Below are 22,112 nucleotides of genomic sequence, written 5' to 3' on the forward strand. Positions count from 1 at the left end.
AGGCAATATGACACAGGGCAGATCCTGATATTTTGAAAAGACCGTTGAAGTTTTACATGGAAAGTTATAATTAGAATAATTATGTGTATTACAAAATGCAACCCAGACTTTCTTTTCACACCTGAACTGATAATAAAAAGGCGTTGTTTCCACTTTGACAGCTTCCTGTGTAACTGAGTGTTGACTATTAGGAATGTATGTTACACCCACTTTGATTTATGTGTTTGACTCGGCTGACGTAATAAACCCCATCTGACGATTCTTTTCAATTTCTGATTAATAAAAGAAAACAAAAATTAATAGAAAACAACACCAGGGTTATAATAAATGCTCCTAAACGTCTCATATGTCTGATATGTGTGTGTGTGTGTGTGTGTGTGTGTGTGTGTGTGTGTGTGTGTGTATATATATATATATATAATTTATTATTATTATTTATGAATAAAAAACGAAATATATCGTTTTAACGACCAATAAATCACCAGTGGTGTTTATGTAGCCACTGAAACATTCAAAAGCTCTTCCATAACACTTCCCTGATTGAGTGACGCAGGGAAACACATTTTAAACAGGTGCCCACTGTAGACACACACACACACACACACACACACACGGCTCTCCTCTTCTTCCTGGACTCTCTTCTTCTGTCATTGTAACTTGACTCCCATGTCTCCGGCCTGCCCCCCCCCCCCCCCTCAGCCAGCAGAGTCCTGGTCCTGATACTCAGCACACATGCTGTAACGGGACGAGCGGTGACACGCAGGGTGACCTCTTCTGATACGAGGTGTGAACGGTCCCCCCCACCGGGGAGGCTGTACTAATCCTTATGTCGTAACATCCACTTGAACCAACGCTTGTAGGGTTGTTGAAATGCCGCTCTCAAGCCGCGGTGGCGCTGGTCACGTTGGCACAGAGACGGGCAGTGGGAGGACTGGCGTGATGCCACTTGAGGATACCCTGAACCCCCTGTTCACCCTCCCGTGTGATGGTTCCCTCCACTAAACTGTGTACAGCCACTCTTTTGTCACTGTTTTAGGGTTTGTGGTTTAAAGGCACGGTGTGTAGGATTTAGTGGCATCTAGTGGTGTGGTTGCAGATTCTTCTTGCAGCCAATCTCCCCTTTACTGCATGAAACCTAACCAATTTAACCAAGGTAAGGAGTACTAGCCAATCACAGGCAGAGCAGGGCCTGTCATTTCTTCACCAGAGCAGGATTTGATATCAAGTGCCTCTTTACTGAATGGTCTTAAAATCCTTTATTGTCACTCTAATAACATTGTTGAATTGCAATTGATTAATTTGCCTTTAAATGCAGTAAAATGTGTTTAAGACTAACACATTAACACATTAGAAGTACTCATTGTGATGATTAATAACACTCACAATGTCTTGTTATTGAGTTATGAACTTATGTTAAGTACTTCATGATCTAAATACTCATTGTGTTTACCTAAAAGCTTAAACTCAGGAAAGGATCAGGCAGTATGCTAAAACTTCGACTTCTAATGTTATTTTTTAACTTTCATTTTAAATAACATGAATGACATGTTGATCTCATCATCATCATCTATCAATCCCATCTGTCCAGAATAACTAATAGTCCTGAAATGTATTATTATTTAAAGTTATTATATTGTTGTTGATGAGTTTTAGAGTTTCTTTTCACATGCCCGTTTACAGACCAACAAGGCATTGTATTCTTATTTTTTTATGTATATCATAAGCTATATATTCACCGGTGCTCCTTGTGATTTCCAGTGGGATCTCCACGCTGCAGACCGTTTCCAGTCCGAGCAGAGCAGGATGTTGCGTCTTTAAGAGTTAAGAGTTACGAAACTTGAAACCAGCCGTGTTTGCGCAACAATCAGTGCGGCTCCCAGCCGCCAAAGTGTCTAGACTGGCACATGATGGCGGGAATCAACCAATGGCTCCAGAGCTCTCCTCTGGGGCCCCGGGAGAGAGAGAGAGAGAGAGAGAGAGAGAGAGAGAGAGAGAGAGAGAGAGAGAGAGAGAGAGAGAGAGAGAGAGAGAGAGAGAGAGAGAGAGAGAGAGAGAGAGAGAGAGAGAGAGAGAGAGAGAGAGAGAGAGAGAGAGAGAGAGAGAGAGAGAGAGAGTCAATTCCGACAGGAAGACAGACTCAGTGATTTGGGTTTTCAAAATAAAAGCGACACGTTCTTGTTTTGGAAAACTAAATTAGTCTCTATTAAGAATAGACCCTTTTAAAAACACATGTAATGTTAAAATAAAACATTAGGAATGTTTTTTTTTTAAATTGTTAACTTCAAATAATGTGAGTTTTTTTTTAAATTTTTTGGACAATCCTTTTAACATGTATTTATTATGTTGTGTGATGTCTTGAGCTATTTGGACCCTGAATTTCCCTTCGGAGATCAATAAAGTAATTATCTATCAATCTATCTATCTATGATGAAAAAAAGCGTCATATGCTTAGTAAATAATACATTCATATTTAAACATATAGGTATGCAGAGTAAAACAAAAGTTCACCTGTCGTTCCATCAGACTGTCCAGGTCACTGTGATTTTATGAATAAAGCCACCATAACCTACTTTACCTTGTTCTATAAAACAAACTCAAAGTCACTTCACTTGGGGTTTGCACTTATATATAAAAGTGTCCATGCATCACGCCGTGTATATTTTAGAATATGTATATTAATACAGTTTTTTGGATTACACAATAAAGTTACCTCGACCTCAAAAGTAGTCTTTCTTGTACTTGTTGGTGTTTGTCTTCAACAAACGTGCAGACTATGTTCACTGTCAACGCTTTTGTTTTGAAATTCTCTGTCTCGTAAACGTGCTTTTATTGTGTTCGGCTTGACTCTGGCGTGTACAGCAGCGTGTGTGCCTGAGTGTGCGTGTGTGTGTGTGTGTGTGTGTGTGTGTGTGTGCGCGCGTGTGTGAGTGTGTGTGCGTCCGAAAGGGACTTGCAGGGGAGTGGAGAGTGGAGTAATTCCAGCTCTCTTTAAAACAACTTCTCAGCACGGAATCCGTCCCGGAGTTTGGCACAGGAGTCCCCGAGCACCCGTGCGTTGCCCCGGGACCCTGCAGCGGGATTAACGCGCCCTCATCTTCACTGTGAGGATTTATTTCGAGGTGAACGAAGGATTTTTTTTGTATGTGACGGTTCAAGAGGTTCACAAAGTTCAAGGAGAAACTCTGGAAAAACTTTTGGGATTAATATTTCGGATGCTCTTTTCCCCCCCCCCCTCTCTCCATGATTTTGTTGTGCTGATACTGCTCCCGGAGAGGTCTAACTATGGTGTGTGGATTGTGTGCGGGATCTCCGGAGTGTTGGAGAGTTGAAGGCTTTGTGCGAGGGCTGGCACGAGTTGTGGCTTAATTGAGTTGGCGACAGCAGGTCACTGCGCAGTGGCTGCGTGTAGCCGTCTTCTGCAGACGTGGAGTGATGTTTAACGCAACGCATGCTTGATATCACATTCTAATGCTGCGGGAGAGCCAGGACACGGCGACCACCGGCTGCGCATGCTGTGCGCACCGTGCACAAACCCACGGTCTTGCGCGACGAGCGTAAAATCGATGTGGCTTCTCCCGAGACCCGGACGGGGCCGACAGGACACATCCAAAACTGTCTAGGTTGTCGTATGTTCAAGTCGAAACGCTCAAGTCTTGTACGGCGACTCTGGAGAAGCCGTCTGGTCACCGAGAGCGACGGGCGGGATGGAAGCAGACGAGGTGAGGAGCGGGGACGGAACGGCCCGTGTGGCAGACACGCAGGAAAGCTCCACAGACACGAGCAGCGGGCGGTGACACACGCCGACCCGGCTCCGGGACTCCCGGGGGAGGCTGGGGACCCGACAGAGAGCGCCGAGAGGGAGGAAGAGGAGCAGCCTGACGATGAGCGGGGCGCCATGTGCGTCCCGGAGCACAGAGGCCCCCGCCGGGGACAGGCGGGCGACAGTAGGACGGTGACGTGTTGTTTGTTTGGGGAATGGGATCTCAGACCCCGGAGCCCCTATTGGGCCCCGGGCAAAGACGGAGGGGGCGCCTGTCACTGCGCGCCGAGGCACGCGGGGCTGGAGGAGGAACTCGCGAGCACCGCTCACGCTTTTCTGAAAAGACTCAAGGAGAGATCTCTGGACACCTTGGTGAAGGCGGTGGAGACCAAAGGAGGGATACCCGGCGAGTGCGTCATGGTGCCCAGCACGGAGCTGCGGCTCGGCGTTCATCACGTGTCTCCCCAGTGTCTCGTGTCCAAGGTGTACCGCTGGAGCGACCTGCCGCTCTCAGCCCGGCTCAAGACGCTGAGCCACTGCCAGAGCTTCGGCGCCGGGGACGGCGCCAAGGTGTGCTGCAACCCCTATCACTACAGCCGCTTATGTGGGCCAGGTGAGGACATCAACATTGGCAAATGATCTAATGCACGTGTTTACAACGAGAGATAATGATATCTTTGTGTGAGCCGTCACCTTTCAACCCCTGGTCGTCCAAACTCAGAATAAAGTTAATCTCATAAAAGTGACGCGCGTCATGGATCTAATGAGATGTTATGCTGCGTAAATATTGATGTCGCAGCGTGACATTAACGAGAGCTTCCCATCTGTCACAGTGGTGTTTTGCCTGCAGCCTTAACCTAAAGAAGAATGTAGTTATTGTTGATTGAAGTGTCAAACAGCGTCACAGTCACGAGAAAAGAAACACCCACTAAGCCCCTCAGATGTTGTTGATGGAGCCATATTACATGTGCAATAATATATAAAAGCACACTGTGCAACACTGACGTCCCAGACAACACATATAAAGTATTCTCTTCTCGTGTTTCACTGCCTGCCCTGCAGTTTTATAACATTTTCGCAACTCTGACTTCTACTTTGGTCAACCATTACTTTGATTTCCCCTCCACATTCCAAACACATTACACATTTATTTAAATGTGCGCAAAACTCCGCTGCTTCCCACATCATCCAATTGAAGGTCGCTCTCAAGTTGCACTTAGGCTCTTTTTTTTCTTTGACAAGGAGGTCCTCCTCTTGTTATTTAGGTGAAGGAGTGCCGATAATATACAGTTTGCATAGTGCTGGCGCCAGACTGACTCGCTGGGTATCTGACTGACTGAGGACTCCGGCAATTACTGGCTCTGCTCTTAAAGGGGCCGCAGCCACAAACCCATGTCCACTTTGGACCGAAGGGACTCTCCCAGCAGCGTTTGCGCATAGTTTACAGTGCTGCTTTCTTTCACACAGAAGAAGTCGGTCACCCTGGGAGTCCGTGTCCATGCAAAACGTTAGGATCAACCTGAGGATGAGAAAATACAGTTCATTTAAAAGAAGAAACAGCAGAATGAAATACATGCAGCTTCAGGTTGGATTTGTGGAATTATACTTATTAGGAGTTCAAAAGGAAAGACTACTTATGATTACAGTGTTGCAATCATGCACTCAAGTATCTCTGTTGATGCAAGGCAGCACACAAATCCAAACAGTGGACACATTACCTCATGAAAAAGATGCAGAGCCGCCATGTTTAGATAGATCCTACATTAGCATTAGGGATAGAAACAGGTGGGTCTAATGGTCTTCCTGAAGAGAAAAAGGCTTTCTATGTAATGCGCTTTAGATAATTTATTGTGCGTTATAACATTTAAAGATGTTATTTGCTGAAATGTTCAACTTTTTATTGTGGAGGATTTATTGGTAGCGTTTGGAACAAAAGACAAAGGTTCTGATACATTCAATAAAACATTCAGTTGTAAGCATTTCAGATAATTCACATGCTTATTGCACTGACGTGCACGCCTGGATGTTTCCGATTGTTTCATTCAGCAGCTAATAATACAACGTGAGGAGTGATTCGCTCCGTACTTTTCTTTCTCAGCTGATGATTTAGCGGCGAGACCATACAGCCTTCAACTTAACCTTTGTTGTATTTCCAGATTCACCTCCTCCCCCATACTATCTGTCCCGTTCAGACGAACACAAGCCACTGGGTGAGTTTGGAAAAAAAATGGCCACCACATTGCAAACCAGTAAATGACAGAGGGTGTCGTCACCATCATATTTTTAGACTGGAAACACAGATTATCTTTGAAAAGCTGCTTGTGTTGAAAGCGACACAGAGTTAGTGGAGTCTTATCTGTGCTCATCTCCCCTTTTGAAGAGCCTGACATCTAGAGTCTATAATAGGGAGGCTGTGTTTGTGCAGACAGGCCGTCTGCTCTGTAGTTTGAGAGACTTATTAAGGCTGCATTATTTGTATTATTCTTTCATCAAAACATCATGGCCACCTTGTACAAAGGCGTACAAGGTGGCCTTCAAGTATATATTTTTTCTACCACTAGTACAAAACCCCAAACATGTACAGTCATCTACAACAGCAACGCCTCACATTTAAGGAGCTGTAACCAGAAAATGTTAAAATAACGATCATAACAAAAATGCTCACTCTTCTGCTTTTTGCTCGTGCTTTTTTTTTCTACAATCACCAGACTCAACTCTGTCTTACACTGAAACTGTGCCGCCCCTCTCCCCCAGTCCGCCTCACATCACGCCAAGAGACTACACAGGTGAGTACCGTGCATCACCGTCTCGCAGAGGTGCATGAACAATTGTGACCAGGCAGATGTTTGTTTCAGCAGGGTCTGATGTCGATCTGTATTCCCTTGAAGAAGTCTGAGGACACGAATGGAAACACACTTTTCTTTCGGACTGGCACTTACAGGCTCACGCACTCATGCGTGCGAACCCACGTAGCGTGCATAACGTAGAACAGTAACTTGCGTTTACTGCTGTTATTATGTTGTGCTTTGCTTCTTATTTTCAAAGGCTGTTAAGACAAGCAAAAAAAAAAAACTCCAGCGCATAAAGCTTCTATTGTCAGAGAGGCACGGGGGCCTCGGTGGGGGTCTGGGGTCTCTCACTATCTAGATGCCACAGCAGTGTAGCCTTTCTGTCTCTCGTTCCCCGTCTCTCTCTCTCTTTCTCTCTCTCTCCCTTTCCCTGCACTTTCTCCGCGGCAAAATATTTCACTGGGATGAAGCTTGCAATAAGATCCCTGTGCATACTCCCAATCCCCTTTTGCCTCACGAATCCACCCTTCCCCCCTCTCTTTCCCTCTTTCTTCCCTCAAATCCCTCCATTCCTCTTGGCAATTGAGCAGTGGAAAGAGGCTGGCATTTTAGGGGGCGGGGGAGCCGAGCAGCTCTGATGAGGCGGAGGTGTAGAGTTTTGTGTGCGTGTATATGTGGAAAGAGAGCCGGGTGGGGGCCGGGGGAAGGGGTTGGGGGGTGGGGGGGGTCTGCGCTCGGACAGGAAACAGCCCCCTCTAGATGATGAAACTGGAGCTTTATTTGTTTACGTGCTGGGGTCGGGTGGAGAGGTCCTTGTAGCGTTAGAAGAAACCCACAAACCCACTCGATCAAGCCTCTCTGGGCTCACTTGTGGATGGCGTTGAAAGGTGAACGGGCACCTATGAAGTCTGGGTAGTGTAGTCGCAGCGTCACGGAGCTGCCTGAGGGAATCAGCTGCGAGCCGATGGCACTTTTTTTTCGTTCAGTGGTGACCAGAAACTTAGTCTTAGAGTTTAGGTTTCAAGTTGAAATCATTTATTGAGTTCCTCCCACTGCACAGCTCACCGGAAAGGAAAACAAGAAGACGCTTTAATTACTTGGATTTGATTTTCTCTGCATTAATTTCCAAAAATGTTCAAATTTAAACTCTTTATTTTTAGCCTCAAAAGATGTCAAATGGAATTTGTTGAGTCTAAAAGTGACTTTAATAGATACCATCGGTTTGTATGCTTTTAATTGTAGAATATAAAGCTCAGGGTCACAATGGTTGCGACACAGCCCCGGGCGTTTTTGAGGCTCGAGGTAAATAATCCCAAAGCGGTTCAGTCAAACAATAGTCAGGTTTTAGGTTGTGATTTTAAGGTTTCTATTGTCTGCCTGGTGAAATGAGTGGAAATAGATCAGTTTTCTGAAAAGATGTGTTTGGGTAATTGTGTGTGTGTGCGTGTGCTTGTGTGTGTGTGGTCTCTGATCCCCCTACCCCCCACACAAGAACGCTGGAGCCGAGAACCAGAGCTCAGGCCAAGAGCTGGAGTAGGAAAGAGACTAAACAGAGGTAGCCAGGAATCCTGCGTGTCGTTTTTGTCAGGTTATAAGACTCCTCTTTTGAGTTACGGCTGGTACAATGAGCAGGAAATAAGCTGAACATGAAGCTTGTATCAAATAATTGTCTGTCGCTTCATAAAGAGAAACCCTGATGTTTCTTAGATCTTTCAAGAGTGTGAATGGATCTTTTTTGTGCAGGTGATCCTCTAAAGCCTGTGATGTTTTCTTTACAACAAAAGCAAACATTGAACATGTGCTCCGGCACTTCGGCATCTATTTTATTTTTTTAATTCCTTTTAAGTCTCCCCTAGCTTTAAGGGAGGAGGAGAGGGGGGGGGGGGGGCAGCAGGGTGTGGCCATACATACCTTTGCCCTGGCCTCTTTTATCATTCGATCAGTTAACGTTCCCTTTAAACCGCAGCAAACGGCAAGGCTTTGAAAAGGGAAACGTCTCCTGTAAGTTTAGTATATCTACTCGGACCGTTCCTCTCTGAATCCTTAGAAAACGTGTCGTTCAGCTGCTTATTGTCAGCGTCCTTGTGTGTGTGTGTGTGTGTGTGTGTGTGCGTGCGTGTGTGTGTGTGTGAGAGAGTGAGACGGAGGGGGGGGAGGGAGGAATTTCTGTCTGACTCAGTTGATAAGATCGTCTCAGGGAACTCACATAGGGGCTCTTCAGGACAAACACACACACACAAACACACGCACACACACACACACATTCACCAATCACGCGATTTGCTGGAAAGGAGGCACAGTTCTGCTTTTTTACCTTCATAATTGATGTATAACCTTTTTTCTAAATACATATTATAGCATACATATTATACATCTCAACTCTTTTCTAATGCCACCTCACACTTTCTGTATATGGTGATACATAAAGTATTTGGTCATTTTAATTTGATGACATCATTTGGTGACTTTTCTTTTAGTGTTACCAACAAATTCACTTCAAGTGAACACAAAAAAAGGAGTCTCCAAAGTGAGTTCCTGTCAACCTAAACTGTCCTCCGTGATTATAACGTCGGCAGCTCCAGACATCTGAATCACCGCCACAGCTGTACAGGTTGTTGTAGGTCGGCCTACGCAATAACGACTTGGAAAACTCCCATTTTGATCGTTTTGAAAACCAATAAGTTAACACCAATAGCAAACTGCAGGTTCCCATGTCGACTGAAAATAACATTGGCGGGAATTAAGTGTGACTTACTAGACAAAACAAACAGAAATCAGCTCACACCAACACAACCTGAGACTGAAAGTGAGACGATAGGGCAAGTTCACGGCACTCGTACGGTCATGAAAGAAGAAAGAAAAAACTGGGAAAGTCATGAAAATAGCAGTTTCCAGGCGTAGAGAAGTTTGGGAACAATAAATAAACCCAGAAGGTCTCGGAAAAGTCATGAAAATCTGCTTCACAAATACCTGTGTCAAAGAGAGTATGTGGATCAACTGAGAAAAATCCACATTTGTCAAACACTGAAATGTGCGGATGAGTGACGTCACTTGCCGTTCCTGTTCTAACCTCGGACTCCAACCTTTTATTCTTATCATTCAAGCATATGCAGACACTTCAGGTCATGCAAAACTCTTGGAAATGTTGCTAAAAATGTGTATAAACTCTGAGTTAAGATACCATTTTCGGCTCAAAGGGGTAAGAGCATCTCGAAGGACAATGCCCAAAGAGATAGCGATGTCCATGTCAGCTATTACATCATATGACATCATTGTACTCCTCAAACATTTGTCCACCTTGTTGTCATTAGACCCTGGCTTTTGAACATGTGGAAACAAGTAAAGCAATGATACTTAGTGGACATTAGTATGGCCTGGATGCACTGAAGTAAGACAAGAAGACTGCTCCCTCTCTGCCCTCGGTAATCATATTTTGGTGGCTTGTTTGCTTAAGCAGAGCAAGGTATCAGCCAAACATCCTGTCTCAAAGCCCTGTCTGCACTCGCTGCAGCATTAACCCCATGAATTGGCCCTTTGACTGATGGGGCACGGCCCAGGAATGTTGGGAAATTGGGAAGGTGAGGGGGAGTAGGGTCTCGGAGTGAAAGAAGGTGGGAGAAGGGGTGGGGGGGGGGATAAGGGGCTCCGACTCCGGAGAGTGACATCTGATACGTGTTTGAACATATCGCCGTTAATACTTAAGAATCACGGAGCTGGGCCGACATTCTTGGAAGCTTGGGAGACAGTTTTAAGAGTTCGACCGCACCGTGCTGTTTTAGTGAGCTCAGCGCCGAAAGTGTGAAGCTTTCGCAGGTCAGTCCAGGTTGACACAGTTGGACACGGTTCTGTAAATCATCCGCTTGAGCCTCTCGAGTGAAGATTTGACTCCCAGAAGCGTGAATATTTCACGAGATGTACCGTCGCGGGGATTCATTTCAATATCGCGTCCATGTCTCGAGGTGTAAGTAAAAGTGCAGAGACGAGAGCCTGAGTCGGGACGGGTCCTCTCGGTGACCTGAACCTTCAGTCTGTTTGCTGGCGTGCGTACAACACTTGCTCTTATGCCTGACTGAGACACATTACACTATGGAATTCAACATCAAGTGCTGGCCCATTAACCGTTTGCCATTTCCTCAAGTATTTTCCATCACGGCTCTTTTTTCAGCACACAAGCTGGGTACGCAGCTGAGGACGCGGCGCACAACTCACCCAGAACTCTTTCATGAAAGTTCGGTCATTTCTTTCTGAAGTCCTTTTCGTTGGCTTTTTTTTGTTTTTTTTTCTTTTTTAATTTGTTGGCACATTTTAGGCTTTTAGACTGCCAGGATGTCAACACTGTTATTAAGGCCCTGTCTCCTAGAAATTAAGTTTATAGGCATCGAATGAGCAACAGCAAATTATAAGTAACTGTTGCTGTTGAATTTAACTGTGAAATGTTTTCTGACAACGTTTGATTTGTTTTCCCCCCATAAAAATCAACTCTGGCGAATACAATTTCCGTTCATAGTTCGCTATTAAACATTTCATGGTTGAACTACGGCAATGCCAACAGAGATTGTGGTCTGGCTTCCTGCGGAAATAAGTCTGCAGTGATTTAAATCACAAATCACAACAGGATTATCAACATTTAGCAGAGGCCACGGTCTTTCCTTGACCTGAACCCAAAGTGCTTTTGTTGCCTTAACTTAACCACAGACGGGACTCAGGAAGCAAACCCCTGTGTCTGGTGTTAAAGTCCTGCTCTGTGTGCGTCCGTCATCCACACCGAGTACCGACTCCTGGGTGGAAACGTGTAGCGCAACTATTTAGTGACGCAATCATGCGAAAAATCTAGGTTACTGATTTTCCAAAATTGCCAACTATATTTATATAACAAGGATTAATTAAGAAGGGTAGCGGTGGGATGAAAGATATCTTCATGCTCATAAATCCACGTATTGGCTGAAAAAAGCATAGCGTGCTTATCGCTTATTATTCAAGGGATTATAAACGATCTGTGAAGTTGAACTTCAGCAGGGCTGAATGAACAAACATTTACGTTTCGTAACGCGATCAATGCCTCCTAACTTCACTTAAACGCGACTTGAAGAACAAGTTAACTGTTTACGCTGACATGTAGAAGAAACAAAGATGCAGTGTTGTTCGGTTCCCGACTTTCTTGTTTGTGATCACCGCACAAAAAAGCTGTAGGACTCTGATCCGAAGGAGTCGTGCCACCTCCCAGTCCTTAATGCGGCACCGTCTGTCAGCGAAGATGCATATAAAACATGTTGTTGCGCGGATAAACAGAAACAATCAACATGCACACCTTTAAAATACTTAGCTGCGAATACTTGAGGGTAACCGAGGCCGAGGGCAGGAATGGATATCCGGTGACATGGCGGTTCGCTCAACACGAAACTAAAGAAAAGACGCAAAAGCACAAATGTTTCTATTTAATTTGATTATTTCCGCAACATTTTATTTTAAGGGCTTTTGTGTTTTGATCTTTCGTTCCGTCTTGGTCGATGCAACTCTGCTTTATGTGTCTGTGTTGACATTTACAGAAGCGCGTCTCAGACATTTAGACTTTCAACCATTTTATTGTGCGTGACAATGACTCATCCAAGTTCAGGGATTCAGAAACAATCCTGATTATGAGGAACAGACTCTCGTGTATTGTCACGAATCACACTAATGTTTACATGAACGTTGCTCCCTTCTTTTTATTCATCTCCTTTTCGCTCACATGTTTTAGCCCACTTTTACTGCTCTTTGTCTTCGTGTTAATTCAACTTCTGCCTTCGCAGTCTCCATGGTTTGTTGTACACACATTTTCGCTCTCTTTCTCTCCGTCTTTGGGACTCTTATTCTCGCCCCCTCTCTTTCAGTCCATGTTGTCAAGCCATCACAATTTAAAATAAGGTTTAAATTACAGGACTGGCTGTGGCTTTCCGTTGTTCCCTCAGAGTTTTTGCCAACCCGCAATTTGGCTTTTAATGGAATCCTGCCATGCTGCTGAACCTAAAGATTCTTTGCAGATGTCGACAGGCTCTCTGACTCTGAAATGTAGGAAACTGTCGCCTGTGCTGTGAGCGCTCAGTGTAACGCTGAGTTAAGACCGAAGCAACGTTTTCAGGGTTTTTTCAGGCGATGTAGCTGCCTGTTTGTGCCGGGCATTCACCCATGATATTGGAAACTACACTGACAAACATATACAGTAGCCTACTGTATTTAAGCTACAGTATCTGATACTGCAATGTAGGGCCATACACATACATATATACATATATATATATATATATATATATATATATATATATATATATATATATATATATATAGTTTGAATTTAATTAAATATCTGCAAAATATGTTAATTGCTACTTCTTTTGCTCTAAATTCCTCGAAACTGGAAGGCTAACGTGCTTCTCTGTTAACTCCCATATTAGCATCGCTTAAATGCTCAAGCTGAAGATAGGTTGTTTCTATGCCACGTGAACACGAGAGTCTAAACTCATAGCATTATTTCCAGGTGGGCCTGCAAAAAACAACAACAACAGACCGACAAAGTTAGCAACTTGCTAATAAACAAAACTAAAGCGCTAGGTATTTCCTCAGGAGAAAAGAAGACATGCTAGTGTGTGAATGCTAGTGTTGCTCCTTATTCGCCGGATGTGAAAATAAGAAACAGTTTGGTCATATTAACTTTATTAGTTGGGAGTATGTGTGTCAGGTTGTGTTGCTTCACCACCAAAGGATTTAATTTATGAAAAATGTGGCAAATGTTCTCAGGCCAAAAGTGTTTTCACACATAATTGTTTTCATACACATTTTCTACGGTAACTCTATTAAATCACTGCATTCCTCGTGTCACCCCCCCCACTGTGTGAGTTATGTATAGTGCTTGTGGATTGTACCGCCAGTCCACAGTTTTTTTTTTATATATATATCGTTGCGTTCCACACTGGCGTTTCATTCAGATAATTCTCCCAAATTAAATTTGAGAAGGAATTTCATAATACCTTCTTCGTAGAGGAACAAATGGATCTATTCCACCAATAAATGTGTGTAATTATGTTGTGAGGAGTGAAGGCCATATAGTGGAACCCCGTGAGGCTCAATGAGAGACTTGTCAACTTGACCCCGGTGACTGGCCGAGCGGGGGGAGGAAGTGTTGAGGAAGAGGGCCTGTCCAGGAATGTGTTGGGAGGGGAGGCCTGTCAGCTGCAGAGCTCTGCTTCTCTATGTCTCCTTTTGTGTCTCTGTTCAGATTAAAATCATCTTTTAATAAGTCGTTTACGTAGAACGCAAATCCAGATATTCTGAGAGCTGCAACAACTGAAACAAGTGTTTCAGTCGAGTCGGATCTACGTCTCTGTTGCGGAGTTGCGACACCCAAATGTGTGTCTGTGGTGCGTCTGTAGGTGACTCTTGAAAGATGCAACCACATGTACTACACGGGCTATACAGACATCGCCTACGTATCAAAAACAGATACGCCGATCCTCATCAATCGAAGTCGTTTCCAGCGCAAAACATTTGTTTTCACCTCTGCGTATGAATGAACAAGATTACGTCAGGAATAGCAGGAATGCTGAGCAAACAATCCTCCTTCAACGCTGGAGCAACAACAGTGAAGAGATAGAGAACAATAAATCACGACGCACTCAAGCTGCTGTGGCACCTTGATGTGCTGTAAAAGTATTATTTAGGGTTCAGTCCCTCGCTCCTCCTGTTTAGCTTAAGCTGCACGACAAACTGTTGCAAATGTCACGCTGAAACAAAACTTGCTTCAAAGAAGTGAAATTGTGAGCAGAGCCAATTTAGAACAGCACACATTCACAGTTAGTTTTGTTTACTTGGATTAAATCAGTTTCAGATCGGTCTTTTTTGGAGTGACAACGACTACGACTATGCGTTCTCCAATGGCTAGCTTCAAAAGCAATGTAGATGTGACCGTGTGCACTTTCTCCACAAGCGGAGGTTGAGTGATTGGATGTGATCCGTCACTTTGCAGACACTTGTACAGTATTGAATACACTTTTTTTTCAATCTGAGCTTGTTGAAATTTAACCAAATCTAAAGATACTTGTGCATACTAACACATTTATGAACTTGGCAATGTTTATCCGGAACAAAAGGACATGTTTATGTTTTTACACCAACTGTTGATATAGAAAAAGGGGTGATGACATGCGACAGAGGTTACTAGCAATTACATGTGTGCATCTTAGTCAGTCAACTGGGAAAACTCTGTAATTTTTAGCTCAGCAACAGAGAAACAAACGTCAACAATGGTGCATAATCAATTCAGTATATAATCTATACTTCAAATCTTCCGAAGCCACCATTTATTTACAAAGTGACAGCCTTCATTGTGAGTCTCACGAGCGTCAGAGCTGGGATCATTTCTCCAGCTGCAATCATGAAAGTGAAGAGAAAACTGTGTGTAATCTAGTTCATGTCCACAATGACAACACAAACTGGTGGACGTGACAGCAGAGCGTGTCCAGGATGCGATGATGGACGCAAAACCTGAGACATTCCTTGGCTTAGCTCGTCTGGCACTTTGAAGTAGCAGCAGAAATGCAGGAAACTGGTTACTTTCTCTCTTCCTCTCGGAGTAGCTTTCTAAAACTACCTCCGAACACGTCTTCCTCGGAATTCTACAGCGACACACAGTTACTTTCCTGTGGCCCCGTTGACCTGCCGGTTCGAGGAATGTGGTCGTTTGTTCGCATAAAATAATGGATTGATGTTAGAGAAATGTGTTTCTTGGATGCGAGAGAAAGATGTGGAGTCGCACACTGCAGCCGGCTGCATCACAAAAAACACTTTACAATGGAAAGAGAGGGAGAAGGAAAGAGTGCGTGTGTGTGTGTGTGTGCAAGAATGTGTGTGCGTGTGTGTTTGTGAGCGAGAGCCCAGTTGTGTTGGATTGTAAAGCCCATGTCTGGCGATAACGCAGCCCTCTGATGGCAGAGATAGTCGAGACGCCAGCTTAAATGTGGCTTGCTGGATTGAAGTTGCCCTGTAATGATAGTTGTCTCAAACAACACAGGACCTACCATTTGTAGCCAGGGAGGGGTGTTTTGCTTTTTCTCCCCCTTATTTTCTTTTATTTCTACTTTTTTTTCTTCTTTTGAGCTTTTGGGGGGGGGGAAATTTAAGGAAGTCGAATCAAAACAAAGCATCTTAGAGGCGGCCGACAATGGCCAGTAGCTGAATGCTATCCTCCGCTCTGTCCAACCCACCCACTTCTTTCAGCACAGTGGAAGAGTCTAATAACTGGAGGGGAATCTAATCCTTGGCACTGGATGAAAGACGGGGGTCTCCCTCCCTCCCTCTCTTTCTCACAGTCTCTTTCTCTCTCTTCATTTTTTCCGTGGATGCTGGTTATGCTTGGCAGGTTCTCTCTCTCTCTCTTTCCTTCTCATTTTCCCGCTCCCTCTTTTACCCAGTCGCCCTCTCTCTTTCTTTTTTTTTCTCTACTTCCCCCTTTTTCCCCCCCCCAAGTTTTTTTTCTCCTCTCTGTGCAGGTTACGGTTAGCAGGAGGAAGTCTCCACGGCTCCGACTGGAGGGAGAGAGGAAAAGATATAGTTTGATATTTTGGGACAAGTAGCGTAGAAATAGTACAAATGAAGCTAGTTAGCTTAGCATTAACACTAGAAACGGTGGGATACAGCCTCTATCCAGAGTTAAAATGTATTTACCAGCAGCTCTAAAGAACACTTCTTGTAATGTTGTACCTTGTTTGTTCATTTATACAAAAATAACAATTAAAAAGTGTAGGACAGTTGTGCGGGGTTTGGGCAAAGAACTTCCTGGACGGAGACGTCATACCAACAAATAATCTCCCACATAAAACATAAAGTGTTTTTTATACTTCTTTTCTGTAAAAAATGAACAAATGCAATTTAGAGCTTTTGCTCCATATTGCACAACATTTTACAACATCGATGGGCAGATGTTGTGACTTTTTGTTTTCAGTCTTTATGCTAAGCTAAACTAAGCATGCTGTTCTCATACACTGTGTTGTACTCACAACAAGTAATACACTGTAATTGGCGAATATCCCAAGAAATACATTTAATTGTGAACGAGTACAAATTGAACCGACATTTCGAAGGAGACTGCACGTAAAGTGAGGAATAACTTGTCTTCAGATATCATACGGCGGGTTGTATGAGGAAATGCAACTTGAGCTAAGATAACCATCTTTTTCCTCTGGCTACGTTTACCAAGCACGAGTATGATATCAATCTTCTGATCTAAGCCTCAGCAAGAAAGCAAATCAGGGTATTTCCCAAAACGTCTCACTATTTCTTCAATATCTAGTCAAAAGGAAGAAAAAGAAAGAGGAGAGATGAGTTGCTGCCATTGTTTTAAGTCCAGGTTCAACAGTCTGTGAGGAAACTGTCTGCCTGGCCCCTGAACTTTGATTGCCACTGCTCTTTATCATGAAGAAACAAAGACAAGCAGTCCATACAATTAGCTTGTGGCTTATTGTGATTTCATTACAGCGAGCCATTTGTTTTACATCCCACCTCTCTTCCCACCTTTGTTCATTCCTCGGATCAAAACAACTGTGAAGTGCACCGGGGTGTTTCCGTGAGATTGGCACTAAGAGACAGTGATTTTGAAATGTAATAACAAAGGCTACTTATCTAATTGGTAAACAGAGCTGTTAAATGGTGGTTGGCGTAAATGCTTGCAGGACGCTGTAATTGCTGCCAGCCCTCGCGTACAGATGTAGGCACGCACATTCACACAGTCACACTCTGACGCGCGTTTCTTCTCGACTTCCTCCGCTCGAACATAAACACACTGATAACCTCCAGTCTGAACCCGTCTTTTAAAAATCTATTGAAGAAGTTCGGTTGCCCACCCGCTCCTTCCTCCTTCTCCTTCCTCCTTCCCTCCCTGCTCTCCCTCGACATTCTCACACAAGCTCATTATACCTTGAGTTGGATGATAGCCAGGCTGAGCGTGATGACACTAAGGACCGTGCCAGAAACATTAAACATGACATGCTGTACCACTCGCTCCATCAAACACCGCTGGGAATCATGAATAAATGGTTTTGACTTCACAACACATCGCTCGATCTTCAGCAGACGGTAATGCCGCTGCTTTGTGTAAAAGCCTGCTCGTGTTCCTATTTGCCAGTTTTCTGGACTTTTTTTTTTGCTCCGAGGATGTACAGACACATACATATGGTTGAAAACAAAGAAATATGAATAAAATAAGTCTACACATATACTTGTAACTCAAACTACAATATGTAAGAAAGTTATAGAAAAATATGCAAAGAGATTCAAAGTGCTTTACATGACATGAAAGACCAGATATAAAAGAAACCCAAGACCATATCAAAAGACATATCAATAGGAGTTAAACAGAATAAGTGAATAAAACAGGTTAAACAGGAGATGGGAGTTTCTTCCAGATATCTGGGACATAAAAACTAAAGCGCATCATATTCTTAACTGTAGGTTTCATTAGAAACATAAAAGTGAGGATTTAATACTACACTTACTGCAGCATCATTCATTATATGATGGAAATTAAAGTGTACTAAGTCTAAAAAACCCTAAAAAGTCCCAGTTTGTTTTATGTCTTCTTTAGGGAATTAATTTGATCGTGAGCTTGTTAAGTCTCCCTGTGTTTCCCCAGACATGTTTGTGTTGCCTTATTACAGGGAAGAGCATGGCTTGTAAAATTGTGTGTGTGTGTGTGTGTGTGTGTGTGTCTGCCTGCCTGTGTGTGTGTGTGTGTGTGTGTGTCTGCGTGCGTGTGTGTGTGTGTGTGAGAGAGAGTCAGAAAGAGATAGAGTGAGAGAAAAAGAGAGATTCTGCTTGCTGAGCAGCCTGCTCTCTTATTGGAGAGCTGTAAAAACTCCAGACCGCAGGAGTTGCCAGCCTGGAATTCACTAATGACACACGTGGGCCTCAGATGAGAAGTGCAATTTGGTGTGTGTTTGTGTTTGTGTGCGTGCGTGCATTCGTGTGTGTGTTATCGTCATACTGTTTGGATCAGAAGGCTCAATTTGTGTGTGTATGTGCATGTGTGAGGCCCTATCTCATCATCGAGTGTGTGTGTGTGTGTGTGTGTGTGTGTGTGTGTGTGTGTGTGTGTGTGTGCGTGTGTGTGCGTTTGTGTGTGCTTGTTTTGTACAAACACTCACACACACATCTCCTCCTCTTCCTCCTCCTCCTCCCTCCTACCCACCACCGCCTCTTCCTGCCCCCTGAAACAAAAATGGCCGCTGTGCAAACACAACACACCTAGCCTAATCTTGGTCCTGGTTTCGCCCAAAAGCCGCTTGTTAATGGGTGAAGGGCCGCAGCCGTCCTGGCCCCTGGTGGATGAGGAGGGGGGTTCTCGCGGGAATATGAAAGGAATGGGGCCACAGGCACATGGCTCTTTAAATCCTCTGTGTCAATAGAGTCTCTGGAGCAAAATAATGGCATCACTCTGTGTGGGAGTTAATGTGAGCTGATAGCACGAAGGCTGGGGGGGTCAAGGGTTCACGGGGTTGTGCTAGGTTGACAGAGAGCTGAATGCTTTCCACCCCCCGCCCCCTCACCTCTTCCCTTGCTGCTGCTCCTCTTTAACTCGGGACCTGAAGGAGTGTTATGGAGGGAGGTGATGAGGAGGAAGTGGGTTGTTCAGTGTTGACAGTTTTAGCTACCTTTTCAAAATATCCACAAGAGACAAATTACAGGAAAAACATGAATGCACGACTGAAGAAACCTAGTGAGTGTGGATGCTTCCCTACAGAGCATAACTGAGTGGAGACGTAATGAATCGTGTACTAATATCTTTTTAAGAGCTATAACAACAATGTGCACAAAAATACTTAAGTCCTTTGTTGTGTCACTTGTAGATTTAAGGAGTTGTACATCATTTATTTTATTTTGCCTGAATGAAAGCCTTCTACAAGCTGCTGCTGTTGTTTAGCTAAAACATATGTAATGGTATGATGAATGCATGTGGTCTGGTTCAGTTTAAAAACTATTGCCGGTCTGGTTTTGAGCATTGATAGCATCAATAGGAATAACAATGTCCTGTGCAAACCCATCCTAGTGAATGCACTCTTTGTTACAGATGCAAATATTAACTCCTCCGCCTCTCTTCTTTTCCTCAGACACTGGTACCTCCATCGGCTCCTCGACTTCCGGCGGCCATCGCTCCCACTGGTGCAGCGTTGCCTACTGGGAGCAGCGGACGCGCGTGGGTCGCCTTTACCCCGCCTACGAGCCCTCGCTCAACATCTTCTATGACCTACCTCAGGGCACGGGCCTCTGCCTGGGCCAGCTCCACGCAAACGCCTACCACAGCCGCCGCGACGACCCGGGCAGCCACGGCACGTCGGGTATTCACGGACACCCCACCCATGGAAGCGGAGGGCACGGCAGCAGCGGCGGCGCCGGCGGTGGCAGCGGCAGTGGCGTGCAACAGATACGCAGTAAAATCGGTTCCGGCATCGTGCTGAGCCGGGAGCCGGACGGAGTGTGGTTGTACAATCGCAGCCAGCATCCGGTGTTTGTCCACTCACCCACTCTGGACCCGCCCAGGGCCCGGGGGCTAAGCGTCAAGAGGGTGATGCCGGGCTTCTCCCTCAAAGTGTTTGACTATGAGCGCTCCAGCTGGATGGCGGAGCACGGCGTGAAGCCAGAGTGCCAGGAGGGGCCCTGGGACCCCCACAGTGTTCGCATCAGTTTTGCTAAAGGTTGGGGCCCCTGCTACTCCAGACAGTTCATCACCTCCTGTCCGTGCTGGCTGGAGGTGCTACTCAACAACCACAGATAGCACACGGACATGCAGACTCACATGCGGTTTCCTGACCCGGTATCCTAATTGTAATCTACCTAGATTTAATATAAAATTTATATATTATATAAAATATATTATACATGTAAATACTTGAGTCATTTTTACAATGCAATTATTTATGTATAGTGTAATGTGTATATGGACAAAACAAACAAAAAAGGAACGAGAACATGCACTTTTGCTTCTACATATGCATTACAGTTTCTCCGTGTCATTTTGCAAATATAAACTGTAAAAATAAGACAAACCTGGTATGTGTTCTCATGATTTAGCGAATTCCATCGAAAAGTGTGCCATACACACATTGTCAATAAAGTATTTGTATTAAATGAAGATGTACGTGGTGGTCGTAAGTGCTTTTACCTGAGCTATGGATTCATTGGTATTCTTTGACTCTTAGCTGTCGCAGTGAGTTACGTCTTTGATAAACACTTTGGCTGTTTTCTTCCAGATCAAACAAACATTCTTATATACACCAAAGGTGCTCTTTTTAGTGTTTACAGAAATGCTTCAAGAAGCTGGTTTGCCTTTGGGCAGACCTAAGCTAGCTGCTCCCAGTCGTTATGCTAACCTAAGCTAACTATCTTGTGGCTGTAGCTTTTTCATTTAATGGACAGGATGTTAACGAATTCAGAAAATAAGGCCTATTTTAATAGGTGAGTTTAATGTGTCCTGCACTGTAAATGATATGAGCCCTGGGTCTGGAAGCAGTTTGGAAAACACTGATAAGTGTAAGAGGCGGAGAGAGCTAATCTCTATTTGTAAGCTTAAGATATTTTTATGGATGACAAACATCGTTAAATTAAAACAATATGCCCACCTCAACATCAAAAGAGGAAATCTGATATCTGCAGCCCACATTTCCATTCCACAATGGCACAAACCTCTCCTTTATCCACCTGAAGGAGTATTCAATGATCCATTTTCCAGCTATTTGGAGTACTCATCTGTATCTCACAAGTTTCCAATACCATTGAAGATCTTTAATAGTGAAGACAAGATATTAAGGGGGTTGAAGAAACACTGCATCACCTTCATCTCCAGTATCATAGTGAATGGATGAACATTAACACAGATTGCATAGCAATAGTCCTCTAAGTAGTGAGAGCAGGCACATTGGTGGTTATCGGGTGTAACTCCAGTTCTTAAAGTATGTGCAGAGCTCACAGTCACTCCTATCCCAAAGTGCATGAAAGAATGTAAACAGTTACTTTGTGTCAATTATAATTATAGACCAACACAGCTTTGTACAATCTGACACCTTTGTCAAGTAAAACTCTGGGTCATGTGATAAAGCCTGAAAAAGAACATGTGACGCAATTAAAATCTCTCAGAAGCAAATAAGTGAACCTTTGAGCTTAGATTCATTTGGATTACACTGTTTCCAAAAGTCAAGATGTTACTCTCGTGCTTAAACCTTGTGTTCTTTTAGGTGTGTATATCTTCCTTTTGCACAGAGGAAATACTTTGTAAAAATGTGTTCAAACTGCATAAATCATTTCAAATCTTGGCATTAAAAGGAAGCAGTTACGATGGAAAACAGTAAAAGGCTTCACAGTGCCAGTGGTAAGGAAATAAAGTGCAGAATTTAGAGATTGCACAACAAACCACAGCAAGGCACTCAGGCCCAAAATCGACTCTGGTATGGGAGAAAGTTCTGTTTTATAGTGTAACGGCATCCTGTTTGACTCTTTCAGCAACACAATTACTTATGGAAACTCATATTTGGGCTAAAGAGCAA

General features: G+C 44.1%; 1 protein-coding gene across 1 annotated transcript; it reads left to right on the forward strand.

The window, feature by feature from the left end:
* The first annotated feature begins 3,019 nt into the window (after positions 1-3,019).
* On the forward strand, positions 3,020-20,630 carry LOC137783379 (mothers against decapentaplegic homolog 6-like). Its single transcript, XM_068573277.1, has 4 exons — positions 3,020-4,373; positions 5,917-5,970; positions 6,469-6,546; positions 19,683-20,630. The coding sequence occupies exons 1-4, from the start codon at positions 3,629-3,631 to the stop codon at positions 20,345-20,347; spliced, it is 1,542 nt and encodes a 513-aa protein (XP_068429378.1). The 5' UTR covers positions 3,020-3,628; the 3' UTR covers positions 20,348-20,630.
* Positions 20,631-22,112: the final 1,482 nt, after the last annotated feature.

This window comes from Clinocottus analis, unplaced genomic scaffold (assembly GCF_023055335.1).
Source record: "Clinocottus analis isolate CAN_PGR_092001 unplaced genomic scaffold, fCliAna1.0.p SCAF_1, whole genome shotgun sequence".
Classification (NCBI taxonomy): domain Eukaryota; kingdom Metazoa; phylum Chordata; class Actinopteri; order Perciformes; family Cottidae; genus Clinocottus; species Clinocottus analis.

Coding starts and splice junctions, on each gene's coding strand:
- LOC137783379 (XM_068573277.1), top strand. CDS start 3,629: ATGTTCAAGTCGAAACGCTCAAGTCTTGTACGGCGACTCTGGAGAAGC. Junction 4,374..5,916: donor CAGCCGCTTATGTGGGCCAG/GTGAGGACATCA, acceptor TTGTATTTCCAG/ATTCACCTCCTCCCCCATAC. Junction 6,547..19,682: donor CACGCCAAGAGACTACACAG/GTGAGTACCGTG, acceptor TCTTTTCCTCAG/ACACTGGTACCTCCATCGGC.